A 23,986-nucleotide genomic window follows, 5' to 3' on the forward strand; every position below is an offset into this window, starting at 1 on the left:
TATCCAGTGCTGTGCCATTATTTCTCAGTTGATCAATAACCAAATCAAGAGTGGCGCAGTAAAATGTGCAGCTTTCGTTTTAAAAGGAGAAAGTATTTGTCTGCGGGTTTCTTTAAATGTAAAATGTTGTGTCTTGAATTTAATACGAGTGTTCTTAAAACTCTTTGTCATATTTAGCAAACTGAGAAATAAGCATAGCTTACTGTTAAATCCATTTTTTAAAAGGTATTATAGTGATACTCCTTAATGTAAATAATAGTAATAATAATCCAGGTTTAACCTAGTTACACAGTTATCTTGGCAGTATGTCTCTTGGCAGTTTTTCCACTTTCATAGAAGTCTATTCCAAGGTTATCATCTTCCAAAAAATAAATGAACTTAACAGGATTTATTAAAGTGTTTAATAGCCCTTTACATGCAAGAGATTTATGAATGCTAAAATTTTAATATAGGGTAGATCCTGTCAAGCTGATTAGAGCAAAGGGAGGAATACTAAGTACAGTTGACTTCTGTCCAATGCAGTGTACCCGTTTAAATTCAGAAGAGAGTATCAAGAGGTAGCTAATCTGATAGAAAAAAAAAAAAAAAAAAAAAATCTAAAATATCTGATGAACCATTTAAGATGAAGAGGAACTCTGAAGTCTGGGAACGCTTTCTTGTTCCAAACACTCAAGTTTTTAACGGATAATTTTTGAAGAAAAAGCCTGTAGAGTTACAGGGTGCCACCAGCCAGTTACTGCCTGGTTTTGTCTGTGCTCATCGAGGCCTGCCTGCATGTGCCAGTATGCCATGGTTACGGTTCGACCTGGTGCGAGCCTGACTCCGCCGTGTAAATCCCTTGCTGCTCTGGCAGGATTTTACAGCTACCGCTGACAGTCAGCGAGCAGCCTGCTTGCTGCGATGGGCCGGAGGATCTGCTCCAAGGGTGTTACTGTACTTTTACTTTGTGTATTAGTTGTTAAATGGAAAAATAAGCCACCTTATCCTAGGGAAGGCAGGGGAGATGGGTCTCCCTCCCTCTCTCTCCCCTCCCCTCCCCTTCCCTTCTCCTTTCCCCTCCCCTCCTCGTGGTTTTGCAGCTAGGCAGGCGTTCTGGGCAGTGTGCTGAGGCAGGGGCTTTGGGACCTACTGGATGTTTGAAGGAGGGCTGTAACACATGCCATCAAGCAGAGCCAGGAGTGGAAGATGGAATCACTTCACAGAATAGCAAACAAAAATTTTAGATTAAATCAAACTTTTGTAATGACTAAAGCTACCTCTGTTAATATCTATGGATGTAAATATGTATCACTACTGTGCTTATATACCCAGTTGGTTGCCTGAGGTACCCAGTGGTCAGCACCACCTACAGGCACAGCAATTTAGAGTATTCGGGGGATAAGTTAATTTTGCTCAGTCAGTAGGTATTTCATCTGTTCCTAATTTAAAATCAGAGGTATTATGTCTTCACTGACCAGATAGCCTTTTTTGTATTAATATTTAGTGAATAATTGCAGAGAGTTTTGTTTAGGTAACAGCATTACACTACAAAGATGAGGATTTTTTCATTCTTTATGCCAACAAGAAAATTACTAAGAAAGTTGAGCTACCCTAGGGCCCTATCTGTTGCTGAATAAACAGCCGTAAGTTTCTGCAGTCAGATGCTCTGGTCCCATACAATTGACAGTCCGTACAAATACCCAGGAAGCTATTTGCATTAAGACCTAAAAACCAGGAGCAAAAACCCCACATCATACCAAGGGCAATTCACAAAAAGTTCTCCTCAAAAACAACAGCATTGTCTGATAGATTGAACACTAGACAAGCCATGAATTCCTGCACTGTCATAAACAGCCCAATTAGTGTTGTAGGACACTGCAGATCTTCCAGAATATCATTTTTGTCCTGATGATACCGCTCTGTCTCCCATGAGAGGTTGTGAAGTTGTTTGCAGAGCCTTTCTGGGATGGAGAGATAAGTTAGGTAACTAGCCCTGTGATGATTCTTTTCTTTCCTATCAAAGATGTTGTTCGGCTGATGTGAACTTTTGATACCTGATTTGATTATCTTTTTAATGTAATTCTCTTTTCAGAGTGGTTTAACTGTATTGGCCCATACAGTGTGCGTTTTTTCAGAAACAAATCTATGTTGAAAACTGTGCTTGCTTTTTTTTTTTTTTGTTGTTTTGACAAATGTTAATGCAGCACACGGAATCTCCTGATTTGGTTGCAATTATGTTGGCTCTGTTAAACTCACCCTGAGTTTCCAAAAAGCACATATTTAGAATGCTAATATTTTTAAGTGCTGCAATAGCAACTTTCTTGAAATCGGTCTGTGTGCAGGTTTTGGCTCCATATTTACAGGCAATTCATAGTACTTCACCTTGAGAGAATTAGTGCTTCAGTCCCCTTGTTGCCTTGTGGCTTGATGCTGGCACTATGAGTGAGTGCCATTGCCTCGCAGTGGCTTCATGTGCTGGTCTTCCTGACATCCCATGTGATGAGATGCTTCATGTTAGAGCTCTGTGGTATAGCCTGTCACATTTAGGGTCATTTTTTGAACACTGATTTATTTGAGACATCCTTAAACAACACTAGAGCCAGTTTTTAATGTAGCAATCAGGGCAAAGTCCCTCTTAGCTGAGAGGGAAACACGCATATACCAACATGAAGAGTTGTACTTGCTGATTTTCTGTCTTGAGAGACAGATATTTATAAAATAAAAATGGTATGCTGTCTTTCTGAATTTAGCTGACTTCTTTGAAAAAGTTTCTTATCTTTTCTGCTAATAGCTCTTCTGAAGACTGTTTGTTTTATATTAAAATAATCTTTATTCATTTTTGGGGACCTGTAAAAAAAAAAAAATTCTTAAGAAGTGCTCATATTGGTCCCTTGGCTTTAATAGTAAAAGCTGAATGCAATAACTAGGAATCAGAGGCATCACGGTTAAAAAGAACTCTACCAGAAGAAATTCTAACTGTGAATTTTTACTGTGAATGCAATGCATGCATTACTTCAATAAGATCTAGCAGGTATAACAAGTGATGTGAAGCCACAAATCATTTTTAGGGGGAGTTCATATGTGTCCAAGTGACTAAAGACTTCTACTTCAAACTGTAAGAAATTACAACAGTTGGAGTCCCAGACAGGATATTGACTCAGGTGTTATCAAAACCTATTCTTCTGAGTTAACCTTTCCTTAAACAAAAGAAACAATATTCTTGAGATTTCCCAAAAGAACATGTTTCCTAAATAATCATTCATCCCTTCCCTGATGCCTGTCTTCTGCAGTAGATGTAGTTGGCCTCTAAATTGATAATGAATTGTAGAAGTATTAAAATTTAAAACATTATAGTGACTTTACCTATTGCTGTTTTGCCATGTGCTTGATAAGATGTCTGTAAGCCAGTATGCTTTCTTGTCAGCATCCTGCCATCAGTAGGGAATGGTTAGTATGGATCAACATCAGGCAGAAGGAGATAGAGGGTAAGCACCACATGGAGTACGTTCTGGTTCTGTGGGTCCTCTGCGTTAGGAGTTGTTCAATTTGAATATCTACTAGTGATTTCTGGATGGCTTTGGAATAGTGTGACAAGCACTGCCTCTTCCAGAGAGCTGGGAGCACTGATTATTCTCTCACCTATTAATAGAAATTGAAAGCTGGTTGGGAAGGGCAAAAGAGGGGCGAGAGGGAAGTAAAACTGCAGGGGTCATTGTTATAATCCATAGAGCGTTGTTATTATAATGTGTAAAACTGAGAGAGCAACAGTGAAGATAAACATGTTTGGGGAAGGAGGTATTTCAGAATGCTCCCAAGGCTAGAAGTTTAATAACTGGAAAAGACATTGTGTTTGTCAGATAGTGACAGCAACTGGAGGCACGATGGTTACTGCTGCACAATTTTGCACTGTAATTATGAAGAATTCCTGGTTTAAATAGAAGATGTGAGGAGGGGGCACACACAGAAAATTAGAACAGAGGGCCCAGTCCCAATATGGAGATGTTTGAGGAAAACGTATTGTCCCACCTTCCTTTCCTCTGTCCTTCAGCTGGTCTCAGCTTCCTACCAGGTGCAGGGTCTTCACACCTGAAGGTTCAAAACTGGAACTGGCAAAAGTGCCAAAGGAGGCAAGAGCATTGCTCGAGTGTGGGCGAAGCGGGAGGAGGGAAGTGAGACGAAAGTGTGGGGCAGAGTGGAGCCACACTGGGACCGGAGTCGGCCCTCCCGGGGCCGTTATGCAGCTGAGTGAAGGCTTCTCAGGTGCTTTCTGCCTTCTGTAGCATTACCTGCTTTTCAGAATTATGAGGCGATTCTAACAGTTTGCCATAAAAATGTATCGTTATGTCTGCACCAGTCAGACTGCCTTAACTCTGCCGCTCTGCGGTAGTGTGCCGCTGTCTTCTCTCCATCGTGTGCCAGTGACGTGCCGCGTCCCGTGCGCCGGCTGGGACATGCCACTGGCAGGTCCAAGCGTCTGAAATAGCGGAGGGCTCTGTTGCACCCCGCCAGTGATTTCGTAACGGGAATTGGAGGGTGCACGGGGCATGCTTTCACGGGGGGTCTGAAGGAGCTTGCAGGTGCAGATCCTGTTGGGTCAGTGCTGGAAGCTTAGAGGGTAGAGGGAGCCGAGTGTGGGGTGGTGTTACTCATTCTGCCTTTTAGGAATAATTGACGATGTGCACTTTCTCCCAGATCACGTTGTCTTTAAGTGTCGTCTGCTTTGAGGAGCTGCCGTGCTTGACCGGTTCCCGGGCTGACAGGAGCCCTGTGGAGTTCGCTGAAGGGCAGTGCAAAGCCCCACCACCTGGGATGCCGTCAGCCCTGCAACAATCTGATGGGCTAGAAAGTGGCTCTGTGGAAAAAGTCTGAGGGGTACCTGGTAGAAAGTAGTGATGGTGTGGCAAAGGTGGCCGACAGCATATTGGGCTGTATTAACAAGAGTGTAGCTGGTCGGTTGAGGTTGGTGATTGTTCCCCACCATCTGGCACTTGGGATGCTGGAAACTGCTTTTTTCCAGTTGCACACTAATACAAGGAAGACGTTGACATGTGGGAGCAAGTCTGGTATGCCAGGACAGTCAGGAGGCTATAGCAAACTACATACAGGGAGAGGCAGGGAGAACTGGGTTTGACCAGCCTTGAGAGGGTGGAGGGAACATAGTGGGAGGGTATAAAGAAGACTGACAGATTCATCTGAGGTGCCCACTGGGAGGACAAGAGTCAACAGGCACGAGTTAGAACATGGGAATTCTGCTCTAATGTAAGAAAAAAGTATTTTTTTGATGAGTGTGGTTGAACACAGAAGGAGGTTGCCTAGAGAAAATGTGGATTCTCCATCTTTGGAGAAACTAAAAATTTAACTGGACTAAATGACTCTGGGAGTCCTTCCCAACCTGGAAGATTCTACACACCTCACCTGATATCCTGTGCTAAAGTCCATGGCCCTATTTGTGATGTTTTTGTTAAGTTTTGTGGCCATTGATAAAGTGAAATGTTTGAATGAGCAAGAGAGCAAGTTTGATTTTTGTAGGTCATTGCTACGGAGACACAGTAAAGGTCATTTAGCTATATAATCTGAGAAACAAAAACTTAGAGATACCTGTGCATGAGTTTCTAGATTAGAGTGATTGCTATGTATGGTATGAATGAGAGCTGTATTTGTTGCTAATGTCCTGGAACACATATTTACCTACCACTTACGCTTTATAGATGTTAACTACCGTGTGGCAGTGAATTAATTAACCTAACACAAGAAGAGAGGAGTTACCTTTCTTGACTTTCAGAATTTAAATTTGAAAATATACATAGCCTGTTGAGGTGTACCGTCAGCTTTAATTTCACCATAGTAGGGCTTAATAGATAGGGATAAAGTTGTGCAGTCTTAGACTTTCAATTTCACTTTTTGATTTTTTTTATTACAGTTTTGGACAGCAGCTGATACCTTATATTTTTCTTCAGAAGTAAGAGTACAGAACAGTATTTTTCTCAGAGTGCCAAACTAGAACAGTGGCGTGATTTTTCTTTTGTTCTAGCACAGTAAAATTCAGCCTTATTTCGCCTACTATTATCCTGTGACTATATTAAAAAAAAAAAAAAAAAAAGAGTATTTTCCAAATTTTTGAGTTGAGAATCATTTTGTCTTTAAACATGCCTGTCGAATCTAAAAATCCATTTGCTGTTTGGCTGGTTGAAATGGATGCCATTAATAAGCAGCTGCTTTGTGAGACCTTCATTGTGAAGCTCGGCCAGTTAGTTACCTCTGTGGTTTCACATCTGACCCACCGTTTCCTTCTACAGTGGCTTGTTTGTTTGTGAATCACCAGGGAACTGCGAGTTGGCCAAGCAGCAGCTCCCGCAGCCGTAGGTTGTGACACCTCCCTCGCTCCGGCTGGTGTCCTGCAGGAAGCGAGAAAAAGCTGTAACCATACCATCTCAAGTTAAAATATCTGACAGCATAGCTCGCGTTGTCCAAAGAAGCCATTTGTGCGGACTTCTCAGTGCTAGAAACCAATACTCTTACAGAACGTGCCCTCTCGGAAAGAGGAGGAGGGGATTGAACAGTACGTGCACAGAGTCCTGTGTGTCCTCAGCCCTTCTCAGCTCCACCCAGGGCAGGGCTGCATGGGCACAGCTCGAAAGCAGTGCTCTGTGCTGGTTTTGAGGAGAAACCAGCAGTGAGCATCACACCAGTGTTAACAGGAAGAAAAACGAAAAAAAAAACAACAAACAAACAAACCAACAAAAAAAAAGAAAACGAATGCTTTCCTTTCGTGTCCTGGCGTTTCATAATATTGTCTTGGCCAGTGGTGTGAACTGTGAATGAGTATTACGTACCATAAATCCTGGTAGTTTCCTGGATTAGAGCAATTACTGTTTGTTTAGATAATTCAGGGTTTGAACGACTTCCTCTCCGGAAGCCCGGAGACTGAAGTGCTAAGGCTGCACACCTCGGCTGAGCTGCCTGTGCATTTGCTCTGAGAGGCTTGCAGAAGAGAATCACAGCTTTACAAATACAGGTGAATTGCAGATCATGTCTTACAAGAGGAAGCGTTATTCACAGCACTTCTCAGTTATTAACTGATTGGAATTGCAGCCTTGAATGGCTGTTCTGTGGTGATACCCAAATTTGAAGCCTGGAATTTGAACTTCACAGAGCTCCATGAAGTCTTCACACGTTACGGAGGTGAGGAAGGGATACACAATTTTAACATATGTTTTCTTTTGCAATTTTTTAAGTATGTTCAGTATTTCCAGATAAAATGGTCTATGATGAGACAGTAGTGTTTATCTGATGCACCTTCTTTCATCGGGAGGTATGTGCTGCTACTGAGGAAAAGCTGGGTGGGTTCTGTTAGGTCCCTTAAAAGGGCTTTTTCACATTAAACCACTCAAATATGAAGCAGAACAATGTTGTCTATAAAGAGTTATTCCAGTCTTAAGGAAATAACTTGAGGAACAAATGAGCCTTGGACATCTGTTTTGCTTGTTGTTTTTTTTTTTTTTTTTCTTTCCAGTACAATTTCCATACTAGAAAAGCACACACATGGCTGTGCATATGTTGTTTAATCTCTTAAATTGCAATTATGATCAAAAAAATGAGGAAGGAAGTCTATGACTAGGAGAGCAAAGCAGAGGGGGAGTTAGGCACATAGAATAGACTGATATTCTTGTTCTCCTTTGGGGAATAGATGTCATCTGTCATTCCTCCTAGCCTGGAAGAGATTATATCAAAGGGATATGCTTCATCCACAGTGATGAGATCACCTTCTCTGCTCCTCAGGGAGCTGAAGATGGTGAAAGAAAAAGTTGGAGTCCCTCAAGAGCCTGGCAAGTAAGGTCTAGCAAACAGAAAATACAAGGGGGCAGGGAAGAAGATAGCCAAAGGAATTCAGACATGCTCTGTCATAGCTCTGTGACACAAGTGACTGTTCGAACTGCTGGGATATGTGGATTTGTCCTTTCTTTAAAAACGGGTTATGTTTGTTGTAATGCCTTCTTTGGCAGTTTCAGGTAGCTATTTCCCCTCAAGCAAGATACAGGAATGTGCAGAACAATTAAAAAAGATTACTTGGCGAGCTTCAGGATAACACTTTGCACTTGACTACTCGACTGTGCAAATAAAGTTACTACCAATATATGGTCTTGTAAGTTCAGTCTCAATAGATTTTTATATGAAGTATTCAGTGAGGGAAAAACAAATTTTTTATTATTGTTTTGCAGGTGGCTTCAGGTGAATGCAATGAAGACACTGAGGTTTACAACATTACCCTTAGTACTGGGGATGAGCTCACTTTAATGGGGCAAGCAGAAATCCTTTATGCAAAATCTTCTAAGGAGAAGTCACGACTCAACACTATCTTCAAAAAAATCGGGAAACTTAATTCAATCAGTAAGCTAGGCAGAGGCAAAATGCCCTGCCTCATCTGCATGAACCACAGGACCAATGAAAGTATCAGTCTCCCTTTCCAGTGTAAGGGCAAGTTTAGCACCCGCAGCCCGCTGGAGGTGCAGATGCAAGAAGGTGAGCACACAATTCGCAATATAGTAGAAAAAACCAGGCTGCCCGTTAACGTGACGGTGCCGAGTCCTACGCCACGAAACCCTTATGACCTGCATTTTATCCGTGAAGGGCACAGGTACAAGTTCGTCAACATTCAAACCAAGACTGTGGTGGTTTGTTGCGTGCTTCGTGGCAACAAAATTATTCCCATGCATTTTCCCTTGCACTTGACGCTTCCAAAATTTACTCTACCTGACAGTCTGGTGAAGGGGGAGCTGTGGCACGATTCCCTCATTCAGCATTGGTTTAATATATGCCAGGAGCAGTTTGACATCGACGAGTATTCCCGTGCCGTGCGAGATGTGAAAGCCGACTGGAATGAGGACTGCAAGAGCCCGAAGAAGAGCCGGTGCACGGGGCACAGCCACGTGCCCAACTCCCTCAGCTACGCGCGGGACGAGCTGACCCAGTCCTTCCACCGGCTTTCGGTGTGTGTCTATGGCAACAACTTGCACGGGAACAGTGAGGTGAACCTCCACGGCTGCAGGGACTTGTGTAACGAGTGGGCCCTGTTCTCTCACGATGCTCTTCAGTACCAGGAGTCTGGTGACAGTAGCAGCGATTACCTTTTTCCTGAAGTTAGCGAAGAATCGATGTTCCTGCCTACAAAACCAGAACTTCCTTACGAAGAGCTGTGGTTGGACCAAGGGTCTGGAAAGGCCGGCGACCAGCCTCTCTCTCGCTCTCTAAGTGACAACTACAGAGGGTCTTTCCGATCAAAGTGTGGTACCACATCTCTTCCTGTGCCTGCGACTGTTGGAGCAACCACAAAGTCTTCAGATGTTTCCCTACCTCCACCTCCAGTGCCTCCCAAATCAGAAGCAGTAAGTCTGAGTTATTTATGTTGGTTTCTTTTTTTTTCAGCTGGTAAGGAGTTTGCTTGGGGATTTTTTTTAGAGAAGAGTTGGTGGGGGAGTCACATGGAGGGCAAGGAAACCGTGAGACTTTGTGAGATGCGCAACTTCAGCTAGTTTCCTACCCAAGTGTAAGTGATGTCCTAAAAATCACCAGAGTATATTCAGTATAACTGATCCTAGTAGCTTAATCCTGATACTTTCATGTGATATTTATTGGGGTTTTATTGCTCCCACAAACAAGGTCTAAGAATATCTAGGTCACTTCCTTCCCTGGATTTCCACATCACCTCCACGTGGCCTCCATATTTTCTCATATTTTCTGTGGCCAAAGTGTGTGGGGCATGACCCCACTTTGGAACTGCCTCGGATCACCTTAGTGTGCGCGTCTTCCATTAACAGGCCCTGATAATGAGGGCGGCTGGAATTTTTATGGATTTGAAATGTTTGTTCATGAGAGATTGTCTGTTCTGTTACAAGTCTGTGGCAGATTTTGAAGACTGTTAAGTGTTGTTGACCTCAAGGAAACTTTATTAAACTAGACCTGAACTAATCGCTCTGTACTGCTTATAGAAAGAGAACATGTTTAAATAGGAACTCTGCGGAGTTGATAAATGAGCCTTCTAGAGGACACAGTTTTAAACAGAGCATGTTTCCTGTCCTAGTGTTTCTAATGAAAACTCATGGGAGAAATCACTTCTCCAAACCTGAAATGTTGCGGAGACTTCAGAGGCAAAAAATAAAAATATGTTTTATCAGCAGGAGCTTATGTGGACTGGGTGTAAAATCCAACCATTACATGGTCTCTTGACATAGTCCTAAACATTTATTTAAAAAGAAAAAAAAAAAACTTCCCCAAGGAAAGACTGTCTAGGAATCTATAGCAAAATTTAAATGATATATACTTATGTCACATGAATCTTGACAGATATTATAATTTAACAAACTAGTTTTGCAGGGCTTTTGCTGGAATTTAAATAAAGAAATTATTGTTCCATTTGCAAGTCCAGTGGTATTTTCAAGAGCATGGCTGTACAGTAAGATGAGACTAATCTGAGACCAAACCATGGTGCTCCCATCCCTTCCCTGTTGCCATCTAACAGTCCGGCAGTGTTAGCCGTAGCCTTTCCATCATGAGCCAGGACACAATCTGGTTGAAATCTAAGTTATATTTATTTGTGCTGGGTTAGCCTGAAGTGAATTGCTGTGGGGATCCCCCTGGCCAGGCTATGCAGCTGCTGGGGAGGCGCAGCGAGGAGAGGGGGAGGAGAACGCCAGTGTAGGCATGAAATCATTGACCGTGCTGCCAAAACTTCCCCCAAAAACAGCCGCAGCAGCTCCAGCAAGGAGAGAAAAGTCAACACATTACGTCGTCCTAGCAAAGGGGTGTTTACGTGTAATGTCTAAGTGCAGGAACCCAAGAGCACTTCCTTGCCTCCGAGGTCAGGTATGCACGGGTGCTTTGTCCGGACTCTTCCGGACAAGTGCCCAGCAGCACCGTATCAGGATGAGGTTCCCTGGCAGCCCACGCTGATGTAAACTGGCGTGGGGCTGGTCCCACCCTCCTCCTCCTCCTTTCCCGGCCACATGGTCCTGGCTCCTCTTTTGTGCTGGCTCTGGCACTCCTGCGCCTGGGCAGGCAGCCAGGTCTGGATCTGGAAAATGATTAGTTTCCTGCTGATTTCTGTGAGCTGAACTGTTTCAGCGCAGGGTCAAAGGGAGCGCTGGAGCCAGGGCCGGGGGAGCAGGCGGGAGGGCGAGGGGCGGGGGGGGGGGGGAAGGCTGCTCCCACGGGGGGGTGAGGGCAGCCCTCCTGGCAGGGGGGCTGCCAGCCCCCCGGGTCATGGGATGCTGCCGGGCACCTGCACAGCATCGCTTTGGGGCGGCCTCGTGGCACGGCGAACTCTGTGCTGGGGGCAGCAGGGTGGCATTTGGGGTAGGTACCTAATGTTGCCTTTTAAGGTCATTTTGCAAAGCGTGCGCTTTTTGGCACAAGTGTCTTACATTGCTGAGGTAATGTGTGAGTGCTGTCAGCAATTTCGGTATTGCTTTCTAGCCTTGTAGGAGAAATAATTTCTGCTAAAGATATTAGCCTGCATTTAGAGGTGGGCAGGGGGTGCAACCCTTTAAAAAAATAAAACAAAATAAAAAACCTACATCTCCGTAGATGATAATAATTTATACTCTCTTTTTGTGGCTTCCTGGAACAGCTTTGGAATGAGTATCAATGACCTACTGAATTCATCAGTGGGCTGGGGCCGAGGAGATATTTGCATGGTTTCCATGTAGAGTATTTATAGAATAAGTAGATCTCAGGAGCCGCTGATGAACATGCGGTTTAGTCATCACTCCCTCTAGAATGATATTCCATAGCGTTTCTCTGTAAACGTTGGCTGGCAATTGTATTTTTGCATGCACTAAATTTAAAATATGTGTACAGGAGCTGTTTGCAGGAGGGAGAGAAGGACATTTGGGTATTTCAGAAGCTGTTCTGGTTTTCTTCTCTCCAGCAGGATAAGCATTATGATATATCATGTATATTTTCTAAATACCTTTCAGAAAATCGAAGGAGCATGAAGGCAGAAGTGGGGGGGCGGGCGGCAGGGGCAGTGGAGGCAAATGACCTCTGGCTTAAGGCCTGTAAATTAGAAATTACTTCAGTCCCCAAACACTAATTTGCCTAAAATCAGAGGCTGTTTTCCTGGTTGATTTAAAGCACGTCCCCAGTGGAGTGTGCTGGAAGTTCAGGCTCCCAATCAGCAAGGAGCATTGGACACCAGCAATGGGGTGGGATTTATCCAGGTGGTCTCAGAAGCAGTTGCTGCGACGGGCACCTGCGATGCCCAGATTCAGGAGAGACACCCCAGGACCCAGGGGGTGCTGGAGCAGCTTGGGCTGGCACCAGGGGAAAGGAGCAGAGGTCTTAAAACCCACCTCACGCTGTCAGAAAGGGGTCACGGTCCCCGGGTCCTGGGAAGGAGTGCTGGAGCATGGGAGGGCTCAGATGTTGACAAGTAAAAGTCCCGGGACGTGCAGTGCAAATGCACTTTATCTGCATCTGGCAGCCTCATGGCATCTGGTGCTTCTGGGCAAAAGAGTATTTCCTACTAACAGCAGCAGCCCAGCCATCAAAGTGATCGTCATGTCGCACCATGGCTGTTCCCCTCCTCTCCCGCATTTATTTCATTGCTGTTCGCTTGGGCCGAGTGAGGGTAGCTCTCCTCTGAAGTTTCCTCTTGCTCTTCTCAGTTTAATCTGCAAAATCTTTCCTTTTTATTCCTCTGCTGGCTCTCCCGAGGGCTGGGTCTGGCAGCTGTAATCGCAGTCTTGTGACAGGGACCAACTGGGACTGCAAACCGATATTATTTATGGCCTCATTCTGATCTGCAATCTAGGTCAGCAAGGGAGCTTGGCATAGTTTGTTATGCCAGCACCTTTGAATGCCAGCACTCTTCCCAGGAAAGAGTCCCCTTAACCCCTTGACCATCTGCTGTGCTCCAAGAGCTCCCCTGAATGGTCTCTCTAACCCCATGGGTATCTATTCAGTAGCATGCAGCATTAACTTTGAGTAGTCCGACTTGGGGGAAAAAAAAAAAAAAAAGTCCTTAGGCATCCTTGGGGCACAGCACTAAAATGGTTGAAGAGTTTTAGGCCTGAATTCAATAGTGAACATGAATAAAATTGATTCTTTTTTTTTTTTTTTTTTTTTTTTTCTTGAAAGAGCAAATAAGAACCCTGAGAGCAAGATTTATTTCAGTGTTTTATGCTGTCGGGCATTTCCTGTAATTTTGACTTGTTTTGAATTAGGGAGAAAAATGTGCTACAACATCCTAGTCCCCAGTTTTCCATTTCACAGAAGTACTAAATGGGTTGTTGCATTTTGAAAGCACTGAAGTGGATTGCAAAAGGTTCCACATTTATTTTGTTTTTAAATAAATTAAATCACTTTAATTGCTAATTGTGTGTTGCAGAACTGCTAAGATAACTTTTAGTTCTGCAGTGCTATTAAATTTTAAAATAAACAGTAACTTTCAAACACAAAGAGAATTTCCCTTTTCTGGTGCATCTAAGGCTTTCAGACAAGGAGAAAGAACCTAGAGGTGGTATCCTCCTGCCCAGGGCGAGGTGGTGAGTCCTTAAAAATCCTGCCCGGCAGGATAATTCTCAGTAGCCTTGCTCACCTCTAGCCCTCCTAAATAAAGTTGCTCTCCCAAATAAGTACTGATGAGATCAAGGTCTTAATTCCATCATTTTTGCTATGCGGTGGGTCCGGATATTTTGCTCCTACCTAGGCAGACCAAACTGAATTTCAGATAAGCAGTGCTACAGTCTTGTTTTCTAAGCTTCAAAGTTGGCTGGCTGCAAAAAGTAGACCTGCTGGCTGGGTGCACTATTTGAACAGGCTCTTCTGCCCACACCTTTCAACTTGTACGCTTTGTAGTTAACCTTACCCTGCACTGCTTTGGCAGCTACAGAAGGGCTGAAGCTCCAGGTTTGAATCCCAGCATCTGGTAAATGTGAGATATGTGTACTGTTCCTGGAGGAGGAAGGCTGGGAATTATCCTAGAGCCGGATGACTGAGTATCCCTGGTGAAGTAAGTCAGGAAACATCAAAGTCTGTTGAGATCTTTTCATTACGTAAGCTTGGTTTATTACATCTAAATAAACAACGCTAATGAAGTTTGAGCCTAATGAATTGCTCCTTACCAAATGTAAAATATCTGGAACAGTCTGTCTGATTTTGTGTGTTACTAGAAGGTTCTTTTACATTGTTTCATTGCTGCTACTTTCTAAATCAGTGGTTATCAAATGACTGAAAAGCACCCTAAGAAAGATTGCTAGTAACTGTACTGGGAGCAAGGCATTCTTTTGGACTTCTTTGACAGCCACATATTGTTGCAAATGTATACTTAGCATCATTTTTCTCTTCTCCTTTCTTTTTAATTATTTCCTTTCATGAAATAAGGCAGAACCAGATGTGTTTCATCTGGTTGAGAGTGCTGTTGTCCAGATTTTCTTGCCGCTTACTTGCGTGTTCTTTTGTACAGGTAAAAGAGGAATGCAGGCTCCTGAACGCTCCCCCAGTCCCACCACGGAGTTCAAAGCCGTCGTCTACCAGTCCTTCCATCCCTCCTCGTACAGTCAAACCTGCACGACAGCAGACCCGCTCTCCTAGCCCTACTCTGTCCTACTACTCTTCAGGACTGCACAACATGTATGTATTTGAGCTGTGAGGGCCCCATGCTTACACTTTCTGAGAAAGTTAAATTTAGCAGTATTCTTTTTGAAGACGCTAGTTTATGAAGGCATGGTACCGTGTCAGAGTTGCTTGCTTTTTGTGAAATGGGCTAACCTATCAAGTTATTTTTAAAGATTCAAGAGGAAACAAAGCTCCAGCAGAAACTACGTTTTACTAGATAGGACATAACAATTTGTGTTAAATGTGCACACATTTTGCTATAGGTGATCTCACTGTAAGGTGGTACCGGTTGTCTAAGTGGAAAATCCTATACAGTTCTGTATCATTCTTGAAAGGCTTGCATCTTCAAACCAGGACATCTCAAAACTGGTTTTCAGGTGGGATTTCAGTGCTACATGCATGCAGTGCAGCCAGCTCTGATAAGTGGGGACACAAAAGGGGCATGCTAATCCAGAAATGTGTTGTGCCAACTATATGGGAACCTACAGGGTGGGTGTGATGGAGAGCAGAGGCCAGCAGACACCACTTGAGTGCAAAGTGAGGTGTAGCGGAAGGTGGCCAGACAGCTTCCAGATCAAACCCACTTCAGCACAAACCTAACCCGCAAACTGGAAAATCCACTTGTGCTAGTCAATAGTTGACAGTAAATTTTGAATTATGTGGCTACGTAACTTTTCCTAGCAATGCAGTGTTCTTCCTTTGGCTATAGAAGGTGTATACATCTTTTGAAATCTCATCTCCTTTTTGCCTTGAATGTCTTGTTGCCCTTATTTTTAATATATTTTTAAGATACTACCTGTCTGGGTATTACAAACTGATCTGAAATGCTACTGAAATAATTTCAGCCTAGATGCAATTGGTATCGTAACTTATGCTGGAATTGCCTTTCTAAGCCATGCTGCGCATTTGCAGCTTCATGTTGTCTATCTGGCAATGATCACTCCAGATCAAGTCTGCTCATTTGTTTTTATAAAAGCCTGTTGGGTAGTTCAGTCAAGGTCTACTCCACAGGAGGCTGAGCACAAGACCTCCCAGCATTTGGGGCCCACCAAATGCTGCTTTCTCTCTTTGTAGCTAAGAGTACATCTGCCTCCCAAGAAACCAGGACGACAGTGAGAAATGAAGTTTCTCAGGGATACAGGTGGTATTATTTGCCTTGAACTTTACAATACTTACATGAAATTCATCACCAGCTCGGGTCCAGACCAGATATCTCCATTTTGGTAGAACTGGCCTAAAGCTGCAGAGGAGGCTGTTAGAAAATTGGCGATGTGTGGAGTAACGAGATTGATGGTGAAGTTGCTTTTCAAGTCTTGCCATTTTTATCAATGATCTTATCTTCTGGGTCTTGAAGGGTTGCAGCCAATATTTTAAACACAAAGCCAATATGTTTTGTCCTTATTTACCTATAAAAATGCCTGATGCCTGACTTCAGCTGTATTTGAGGTTTCTCTTACATCCTTCGGCACCGAGTACCAGTGAGTTAATTTTGGAGGAGGACAAATAAGGAAGCACTTGGAAAATGTTACTTTATCAGTTTTCATGAATTCCATTAATCTTTTACATCATTAAATGTTCCCATTTCTAATACTGAATTAGAGAACAGAAACGGGATTAATCAATTTAATTCCTCTGTATGGTTAGTTTTTTACAACGCCTTGCTGACGCGCTTATCCGAGTTGAGCACCCCAATGTCTTGGTTTGTGGAAAATGCTTTGCACTGTGTACTTTACACAAGTTGGCCTATAAGCAGCCAGAAATGACCAGTTGACAGTGTATCCTTGTTGAGGGGGGAAAAAAAAAGCATCTCTGCTATTGTAAACATCCAGCTGTTTTAACTGGCACTTGACATAAATAGGAGAAAAGGAAAGTTTTGAGGGCATGGAGACAGAGGGATGGCTAGATAGAGGGAAACTGCATCTGTCGGGGCTGAGTTTTATAACTGATTTTCCAGTGATACATATTAGAGCTCCTTTTATGTATCTGCACTTTGTGTTGGCGCTAGGCAAGTTCAGGTTGGCTTCCTCTCTGACTCACTGTAAGCACACAGTTAACTAATTTTGTGCCAATCCATTCAAAACTATGCTGTTTTTTTGAAAGCTGCTGCCCTCCTCGAGCAGTTTTTGCTGAGCTGTCACAGAATGACTACCAAGTTTTTCTCGAGTAGTTAGTTTCCAAGAGAGAGAGTTGAGTAATTAAAACAATTTTTTCAACTGTTTGTTTCTGTCTGTTCTGTCAAATAAGGATTTTATAAATCTGCTAATTGTTTTTTCCAGTGTTCTGGCTTAATTGGCCAGAATTCCAAAGATCAACCCAATCCTTCAGACTTTCTTTTAGAAAGTGGCATAAAAGTGGCTTTTGATAACAGATTACATGCTTTTCTGTTGGCATCTCTGTCTCTCGGGAACCCCTGGGTATAAACCACCAGTTCCCTCAGTCAGGCTGAGCTTAGTTTACCATCTGGAAGTAGGTCAGGCTAACTCCAGGTGCCTTTCGAAAAGCAAGTGTTTCTCATCATAGCTTTTTAAGGATATGGACACACAAACAGGTTACTATGGAGTAAGCTTAAAGCCTGTTACTTCAACCCATACGACTAGGTCTGCTTATCCTTCCAGGTAAGACTCTTCCTTTGGCAGTAAGCATTAACTTAGTCTGTGTTATTGTACTGTGCACTGGTACAGTTTTTGCGCTGGTGACCAGCGGGGAGGGATCCTGTGCCCTGTGTACACGCAAGCGCTGTAACAAATGAAGATGTTGGCTCCAAAAGGGCTTTTGGTCATCTCTTATGCCAGTCAAGCTTGGGTCTGGTGCAGTGGTGACCTGCCCCTCTTACAAGCATTTGCATACTATGATACATCTGTGGTATATAAATATAAAATACAGCATTAGAACATTTTCTAGTATATGTGAGGCTATTGCTTTTCCATGGTGGTGTCCCTCAGGAATTTGACAGTGGAAAAACTGAGTATTCAGGAGATGACACAGAACTGAATTGAGAAATCTACCTTTTTACGAGCTTGAAAACCAAGACATGAGGCTTTTGGGTATATGAGCGTCTTGTCAGGCTTGTGGGAGGAGTAAAAGAACTGTCAGTGCATTATTCAAACGTGTTGTTAATTCAAATCTTAAAAGTTCTGCTGGAGGAAAGAAGATTCTTTCCTTGTGACAGCCACCCTCTGACTCTCTCAGAGGATTTATGAATTTATTCAGATGCCACGGTTTTTTGTACTAATGACATCCTTTCTGCTTTGTTCCTTAAGCAACGTCACAGAGAGTGACAACACCAACCCAACCGAGAGCCCACCTGTTTCCTGCTACCCTTGTAACATGATGAAAACCGAATCCAAAGAGCCTGAGAGCACGATGCCTTTGGGAAGCGCCTCAACTGAAGCTCTGCCTTCAAGGTTATCTTGGCCAAACCATTTTTCAGGAACTGCTGAAGGCCTGAATAGGAGCGATTTCCTGCTCGATCCAAGCAGGAGCTACAGTTACCCCAGACAGAAGACTCCAGGTACGCCAAAGAGAAACTGTCCAGCACCTTTGACTTTCGACTTTGATGGGTGTGAGCTCCCGGTGGGGTACTCCCACCTGACCCCAGCAGAGCTCACCAACACCATCTCTAGCTGTCCAAAGTCGGCAAGTTACTCTCTAGACTGCACTGATGAGAAGACTCTGGGAGTCAGCAACGCAAAGCAGAGCCATTCCTGTCCTGCCTTACCTCCTCGGGCGCCGAAGTCAAGTGAGGAGAAAACAGTTACAGACATGTGTCCCTTGCCGCTGAAAATAGATGGTGCTGAAGAGGAGTCGAAAAGTGGTTCTCCAGACCTCTTGGAAGATCAGTATCTCATTAAAAAGGGCATGCAGGATACGTTCTCTGTGTCTTACCCCTTCTCATCTCCCCTCCACCTGCAGTTAGCACCACGATCTTGTGGGGATGGCTCTCCCTGGCAGCCTCCCACGGACCTTTCCGGACTCTCGATAGAGGAAGTGTCTAAATCGCTGAGGTTTATTGGCCTGTCAGAAGATGTCATATCATTTTTTGTTACAGAGAAAATTGATGGCAATTTACTGGTTCAGCTTACAGAAGAAATCCTGTCAGAAGACTTTAAGCTAAGCAAATTGCAGGTTAAGAAAATACTACAGTTCATTAATGGCTGGCGGCCCAAGATGTGATGCCGACTAGTTATTAGCGAAACTGTACGAGATGTGCTCAGTGCACTTCAGCTAATACATCACTTCCTGGTTCTTGCACTAAAAGCCCTTCCTGTAAATAGTAGTAGAAAAAAATCTTACTATGCAGATAAACGTTTTTGAGTGGTGAATGGAATGGGGGTTTTTTTTATGTCAATAATAAATGTAGAGAATCTGCAGAGGTGTGCCTTGTGCATCCCTGAACATTCAACAGCTGCTAAAAACTGGACACTAAAGGAACTTTTACTCTGTAGTCTCTTAAGACTTAGTCATATTTATTACTGAACAATTTGATGCTGAAAGACACACACCGATCCAGTTTACAGTTTTGTGTTAACTGCAAAAAAAAAATTTCTTTCTTATGGGATTATTTCTGTTCAAATAATATTTGGCAACATGCTGTGATTTTCTTCCATTTCTGTTAACAAAAAGCATGTTCAGATACACAAAAGCATCGTTTTGACACTACATCTGAAAATGTTGAGAGTTGCTGTGAAGTGCCACTAATATACTATTCTTGCAGCGTGTTTTTATTAATAATATCTTCCTGACTACCTGTAATGTGGATACATTTTCCATGTTACTTTGAGCAAAAAGAGTTAAATGTTTTTAAAACAAGAGTCTTGCTTAGCTCATTGCCCAGAGGGGAGGGAGAAGAGGGGGGTTTTCCTACTGAGCCACTCTGCCCTGGCCAATTAAAAGTTTATGACCTGTAGATTTCAAAAGTTGCTTTTGTAGTCAGATGGCTGGAGTAAGTGGCACGGCTTCTGGTCGTGCAGCTTTCTCATGGGAAAGGCAGTTCAGCACACAGACTCTTCGCTCGGCAGATCCTGCCCGCCGCAGTAGCCTGCTAGCACAGCCCTTGCTGTAGCCTTGCTCTGGCAAAAGGCAGCCCCTGATGTTCCCTCTGCTGCTGGTACGATCATCTGAAAATGCTCCCGATGTGCTATCCTATTCCTGTGGTCGGATCTGTGTGGGAAGTTGATAGCACTCCTGTAGAATGCCTTTGAAATAAAGCGTTAGTGAGGTGGGAAGGAACAGCAGCAGCGCATGGTCTGCTGGTAAGAAGGGGCCGAGTGAGGGCTTGGGCTATGCCTTGGGAAATACTTGTGATGTTTAAGCTCACCTGTCTTGTTTGTAGTGGGCTAGGAGGATGTGGGTGTCAAAAGTGGGAGAGATTGTAGCGCCGTAAGATGTGCTATTTCAGTGGCCCAGCTGCAAAAACTCGGTGCAATAGACGTCGTGCAGAAGTAGCAGTCAAAAGGGAGCACGGAGATGGGAAGGGGATGTTAGGCTGCCCCTGGAGACCCTTCCAGTTTAACCGCACGGAAGGCTAGAAACAGAAGTAACTTTTGCTGGTCTGTTGCCAATTTCCAGTGCTTGGCAGAACTCTGAAATGTGTCCAAATAACCCCGGCATCCCTTGCCTTTGTAGTACTGCACGCAAGGATTTGTGGAGGCCCTCAGAAAACAGTCTGTGGTGTCCATCCACAGCAAGTGTGTGTCTCCTTGCCCCTCAGGTGGCCAGAGCCAGGGATGCTGGAGCAGCTTCACCTTCACCTGCTGCTGAGCAGAGCCCTGGCCAGGGTGACACCATCCCCTGCTTTTCTTACCTTTTTGAAGTAGAAGGAATCGCTTTCTCCATTGCAGAGCATGAGTGGGAGCATCAAGACAAAACAGAGAGGAGGGACAAAAATGGGAGACTGATTTTGCCTGACTCATTAAAAATAATTTATTTGCAAATGGAGTTTTCTGTTGCCTGGACAAATTTCATGTCATGTCTCCATGCCAAAGCCAGGATGCATCATTTGTCTTGCAGTAATGCAAACCACCAGTTCCCAACCAGAGAGCAAAGCCCAATTGATGTGAGTACTAGAAAGCAGTGAGCCAAAAAATATCCCGATAGGAAAACCCCAAGAGCTCATAGTCCTACTCTTTTTCTTAATGTATTGACTTTTAGCAACAGATCAATAGCTTTTTAATTAGCATCCTAAAATATTTTAGCTGTGAGTAAGACTAAATCAAATTCGACTACTGTTCAGATGTGTATGCTTGTTGGTAGGCATGTGCAAGTTGATGTCGATCGGATTTTAACCCTCGCTATGTCAAATGAGCGTTCAAATTTGAAAAGGCAAAATTTTAAATCTTGGCTACCTCTCTTTGATTTGCTTGTCTTATTAATTCCAGGTAAAAAAAAAAGTAAAATATCTTTCTCTCTCAAAAAAGAGGAGATTGCTCTCTCAAAAAATATGAGATTGCAGTCTTGGTAATATTAACATTAAATATTTTGAATGCCCCCAGGATATTAACATCCCTGAGAAAATAGTGTTCTTTGACTATGGATGGATATCTATTCTGTTATCTCTGCTTACCTGCTTGGAATGTTTTTTCTTGCAAGCAGCCTGGTGGAATTTGCATTAACATCACGTATGCATAGACTGAAATACAACTGGCCTGTTAAAAGTCACAGAAACGTGCAGTGATTTCAGAATCAGATCCTGTGTGCAGAAGTACAGCTAAAACCTCTAATTGCAAACCCTGCTACTGATGTCATCCCAGTTGTCTTGTTCTCACTTGACACTCCTTACTTACATTTATGCATAAAGTGTTAGCATTTGACCTTTTCTTTTGCCCTTAGCTGCTCATCACATTAATTTTCCAAGCCTTTTTTTGGTGATTGAGATGTTCCTAACCTTTGTGTTGTGTGAATTAGATGACTGCAGTGTTGAGCCACCTGCTGTGATGCCCAAGCTGGACTGAAGTGTCTGCTCTGGTGAAATCGGCAGAGGGATGAGCGAACTGGGCAGCTGGAGTGTGGTGGCTTGGCCTCTCCACCGCTGGGTAGGTGGCCAGGCTGTGGCAGCACTGATGCCCATGGGATCTAGTTTATTTGTTTTCTTCTTGAGCTTAGCCGCTGTGGAGTTAGAGGGTCAGGACCATCCTTGGCACTGTAGAAGGCAATCTGAACCGGGCGGGCTGATGTGAACCTCCGTCTCATGGAAAGTCCCTGGCGATAAATAAAGGGGCAGTGGGACCTTTGAAATGGGGCAGGAGCAGAGGGGTCCTTCGGGCCTTAGCAGAGAACCACGCGGTCTCTTTAGAAGGATGAGGTGTAAAACCTGGAGATTTAAATCTGTAAAAGGTTACAGAATGCTGCACTGTTTATTGTACTTCAAGATGGAGGATTACTTTAATGATCCCACTGTGATTAGGAAGTAGCTGAAAGGTCTGAGGAATATCCCTGTGATACAAACTTCTTACCAGCTGGTGTGATTAGGAGGAGGCGGCACTCAGCATTTGATAGGACTTGTAAACCGTGCTAGCTAACCGAGCAGTGCCGGGGCATGGGCACACCCTCATGGGAGTCCCTTGCTGCTAAACTGTTGATGTGGGCTCTTGTCTGGTTTGGTGCAACCAAACCAGCCTGTGCAGTGGGTGATCCCAGACAGCTCCCGAGCACAGCTCGGAGGTGAGCAGTGGGTGAAGCCAGCCTGGTTTTGGAGGGTAATGGACTTCGAGCGTGTTGGCGCGAGCCGAGCTGTTGTCTGTCCTGGGGGCTTAAGATCAGGCTCTGACCCATTGTGTATTATAACAGAGATGTAGCCGCTGAGTTCAGACAACACATGTTGTGCCAGAGCGAGCCTAAAATCTCTTTACTTTTTGGAGGCAGTTTACTAAAATAGGCCAGTCCTAACCTTGGTTTTCTTTCCTCAGACTAAATAAATGTAAGACCTCTGGTGCTTATTTCATTATCTGTGTCTGAAGTTGTGTCTTATCCTCAGGCTTTTTGTTTGTCTGGGGGGGTTGGTAGCAAAAAATCTGGCATGTCATTTTGTATGAAGCTGTCTCTTCGTCCTGCACCAGGAAACACATCCTTTCTATGCAACAGTCGTGCGGCGGCGCAAGAACCGATGCTGCCTTCAGTGGTGAAAGCTGGATTCTGGCATGGGGGGTTTTCTAGAGGTGGACACAGAACAGGCCACAGGACAGACTGGAAGGAAATGTGAGAGGAAATGCTGGTTTCCTTTAAACACTTGTGCCTAGGATTAAGATCCTTTGTATTGCTGCCTGGCTGGCTAACCAAAGCTGTATTGAAATCAACTCAAAGCGCGTATTTGCATTCTTATTCTTGCCGTATTGTAAAAATGGCCTATGGCTAGAACCTTAGAAAACATTTAGTCCATCCAAAATGAGAAGGAAAATGTATTTTGAAGTGTTCTTTGCAGCTAGAAGCAAGGGTTTGAAGTAACTGTATTACACAGGGTTTTTTTCCAATACAGCAGTTTTACTTGCCACTTTAATGGACTTTATTCCACAACAACAGCTTCAAGAGAACCAGCGTAAATAGCAATGCTGTCTCAAAACCCACAGAGTTTCAAATCTGTCTATAAATACTTGAAGTGTTTTCTCCTATGTTTTCTTCTTGAATCAACTCCTTGATTGTCTCCCCACTAAATAAAGTGCTGGCACCAGCTACTTGCGTGATGCCCAGCGGGTGCCTGCCTGCAACGCAGGCCAGCAAAGTCCTGCCTGCAGGCCAGGCAGGGGGTACACCACGCCACTTAAAAGCCCAACACCACCTCTATGTGAAAGGACAAGGGCTTAGCCCAGCTCTCCTGGCTCTTCTTTTTGATGCTCTGAAGTTGCAGCGTTCCCATGGACAAGCTAGAATGAAATTTTAATCGAAGTGAGGGATCATCCTTTTTATTCACAATATTGGGGACAGCAGGGCAGTAGGGAAATGCAGGCCCCTTGTTGAGACCTAGCAATAAATGACTATTTGTTATATCTTAAACTCCTAACAGTCCAGGAGTTGTTCGAACTTCATCATTTCTGTGCATAACAACCAAATTTTCAGCGTGAAAATCTGCAGAGTGATTCTCTTGGCTTGGACAATCTTCTGAATTATATTAAAAATATCTGTTAGTTCTTAGCTATTTAGATTCACTTTGGGTAGGTCAAAAAAGTAACACTTGGGAAGAAAAAGAGAAAGCCCCAGAACTTTGGCTTAGTACATTTCCGTTATAAAACGAAGCATGGTTTTTGTGGAATTCTGTGCTGTTTTGGGCTTTTGTGTAAAAGGCTGAAGGCAGATTATTATTTAAACCAGGTGCAAATAAATATCCCTGTAATGTATATGAACAAACTTAAACAGTGTATTGTAAGTATATAAACTGTATATTAAAGACACTATTTTCATGATA

General features: G+C 43.6%; 1 protein-coding gene across 3 annotated transcripts in view; it reads left to right on the forward strand.

The window, feature by feature from the left end:
• The window catches only part of GAREM1 (GRB2 associated regulator of MAPK1 subtype 1), a 103,580-nt gene extending 79,594 nt beyond the window's left edge, over positions 1-23,986 (forward strand). For all 3 annotated transcript variants that reach the window (XM_042798095.1, XM_042798094.1, XM_042798096.1), the window contains 3 exons: positions 8,199-9,362; positions 14,441-14,607; positions 17,853-23,986. In XM_042798095.1, coding sequence (XP_042654029.1) covers positions 8,199-9,362; positions 14,441-14,607; positions 17,853-18,765 — 2,244 coding nt within the window. In that variant the 3' untranslated portion in view covers positions 18,766-23,986. The remainder of the gene's footprint in view (positions 1-8,198; positions 9,363-14,440; positions 14,608-17,852) is intronic.

The sequence above is a fragment of the Tyto alba genome, unplaced genomic scaffold, assembly GCF_018691265.1.
Source record: "Tyto alba isolate M040663 unplaced genomic scaffold, T.alba_DEE_v4.0 Super-Scaffold_27, whole genome shotgun sequence".
Taxonomy (NCBI): domain Eukaryota; kingdom Metazoa; phylum Chordata; class Aves; order Strigiformes; family Tytonidae; genus Tyto; species Tyto alba.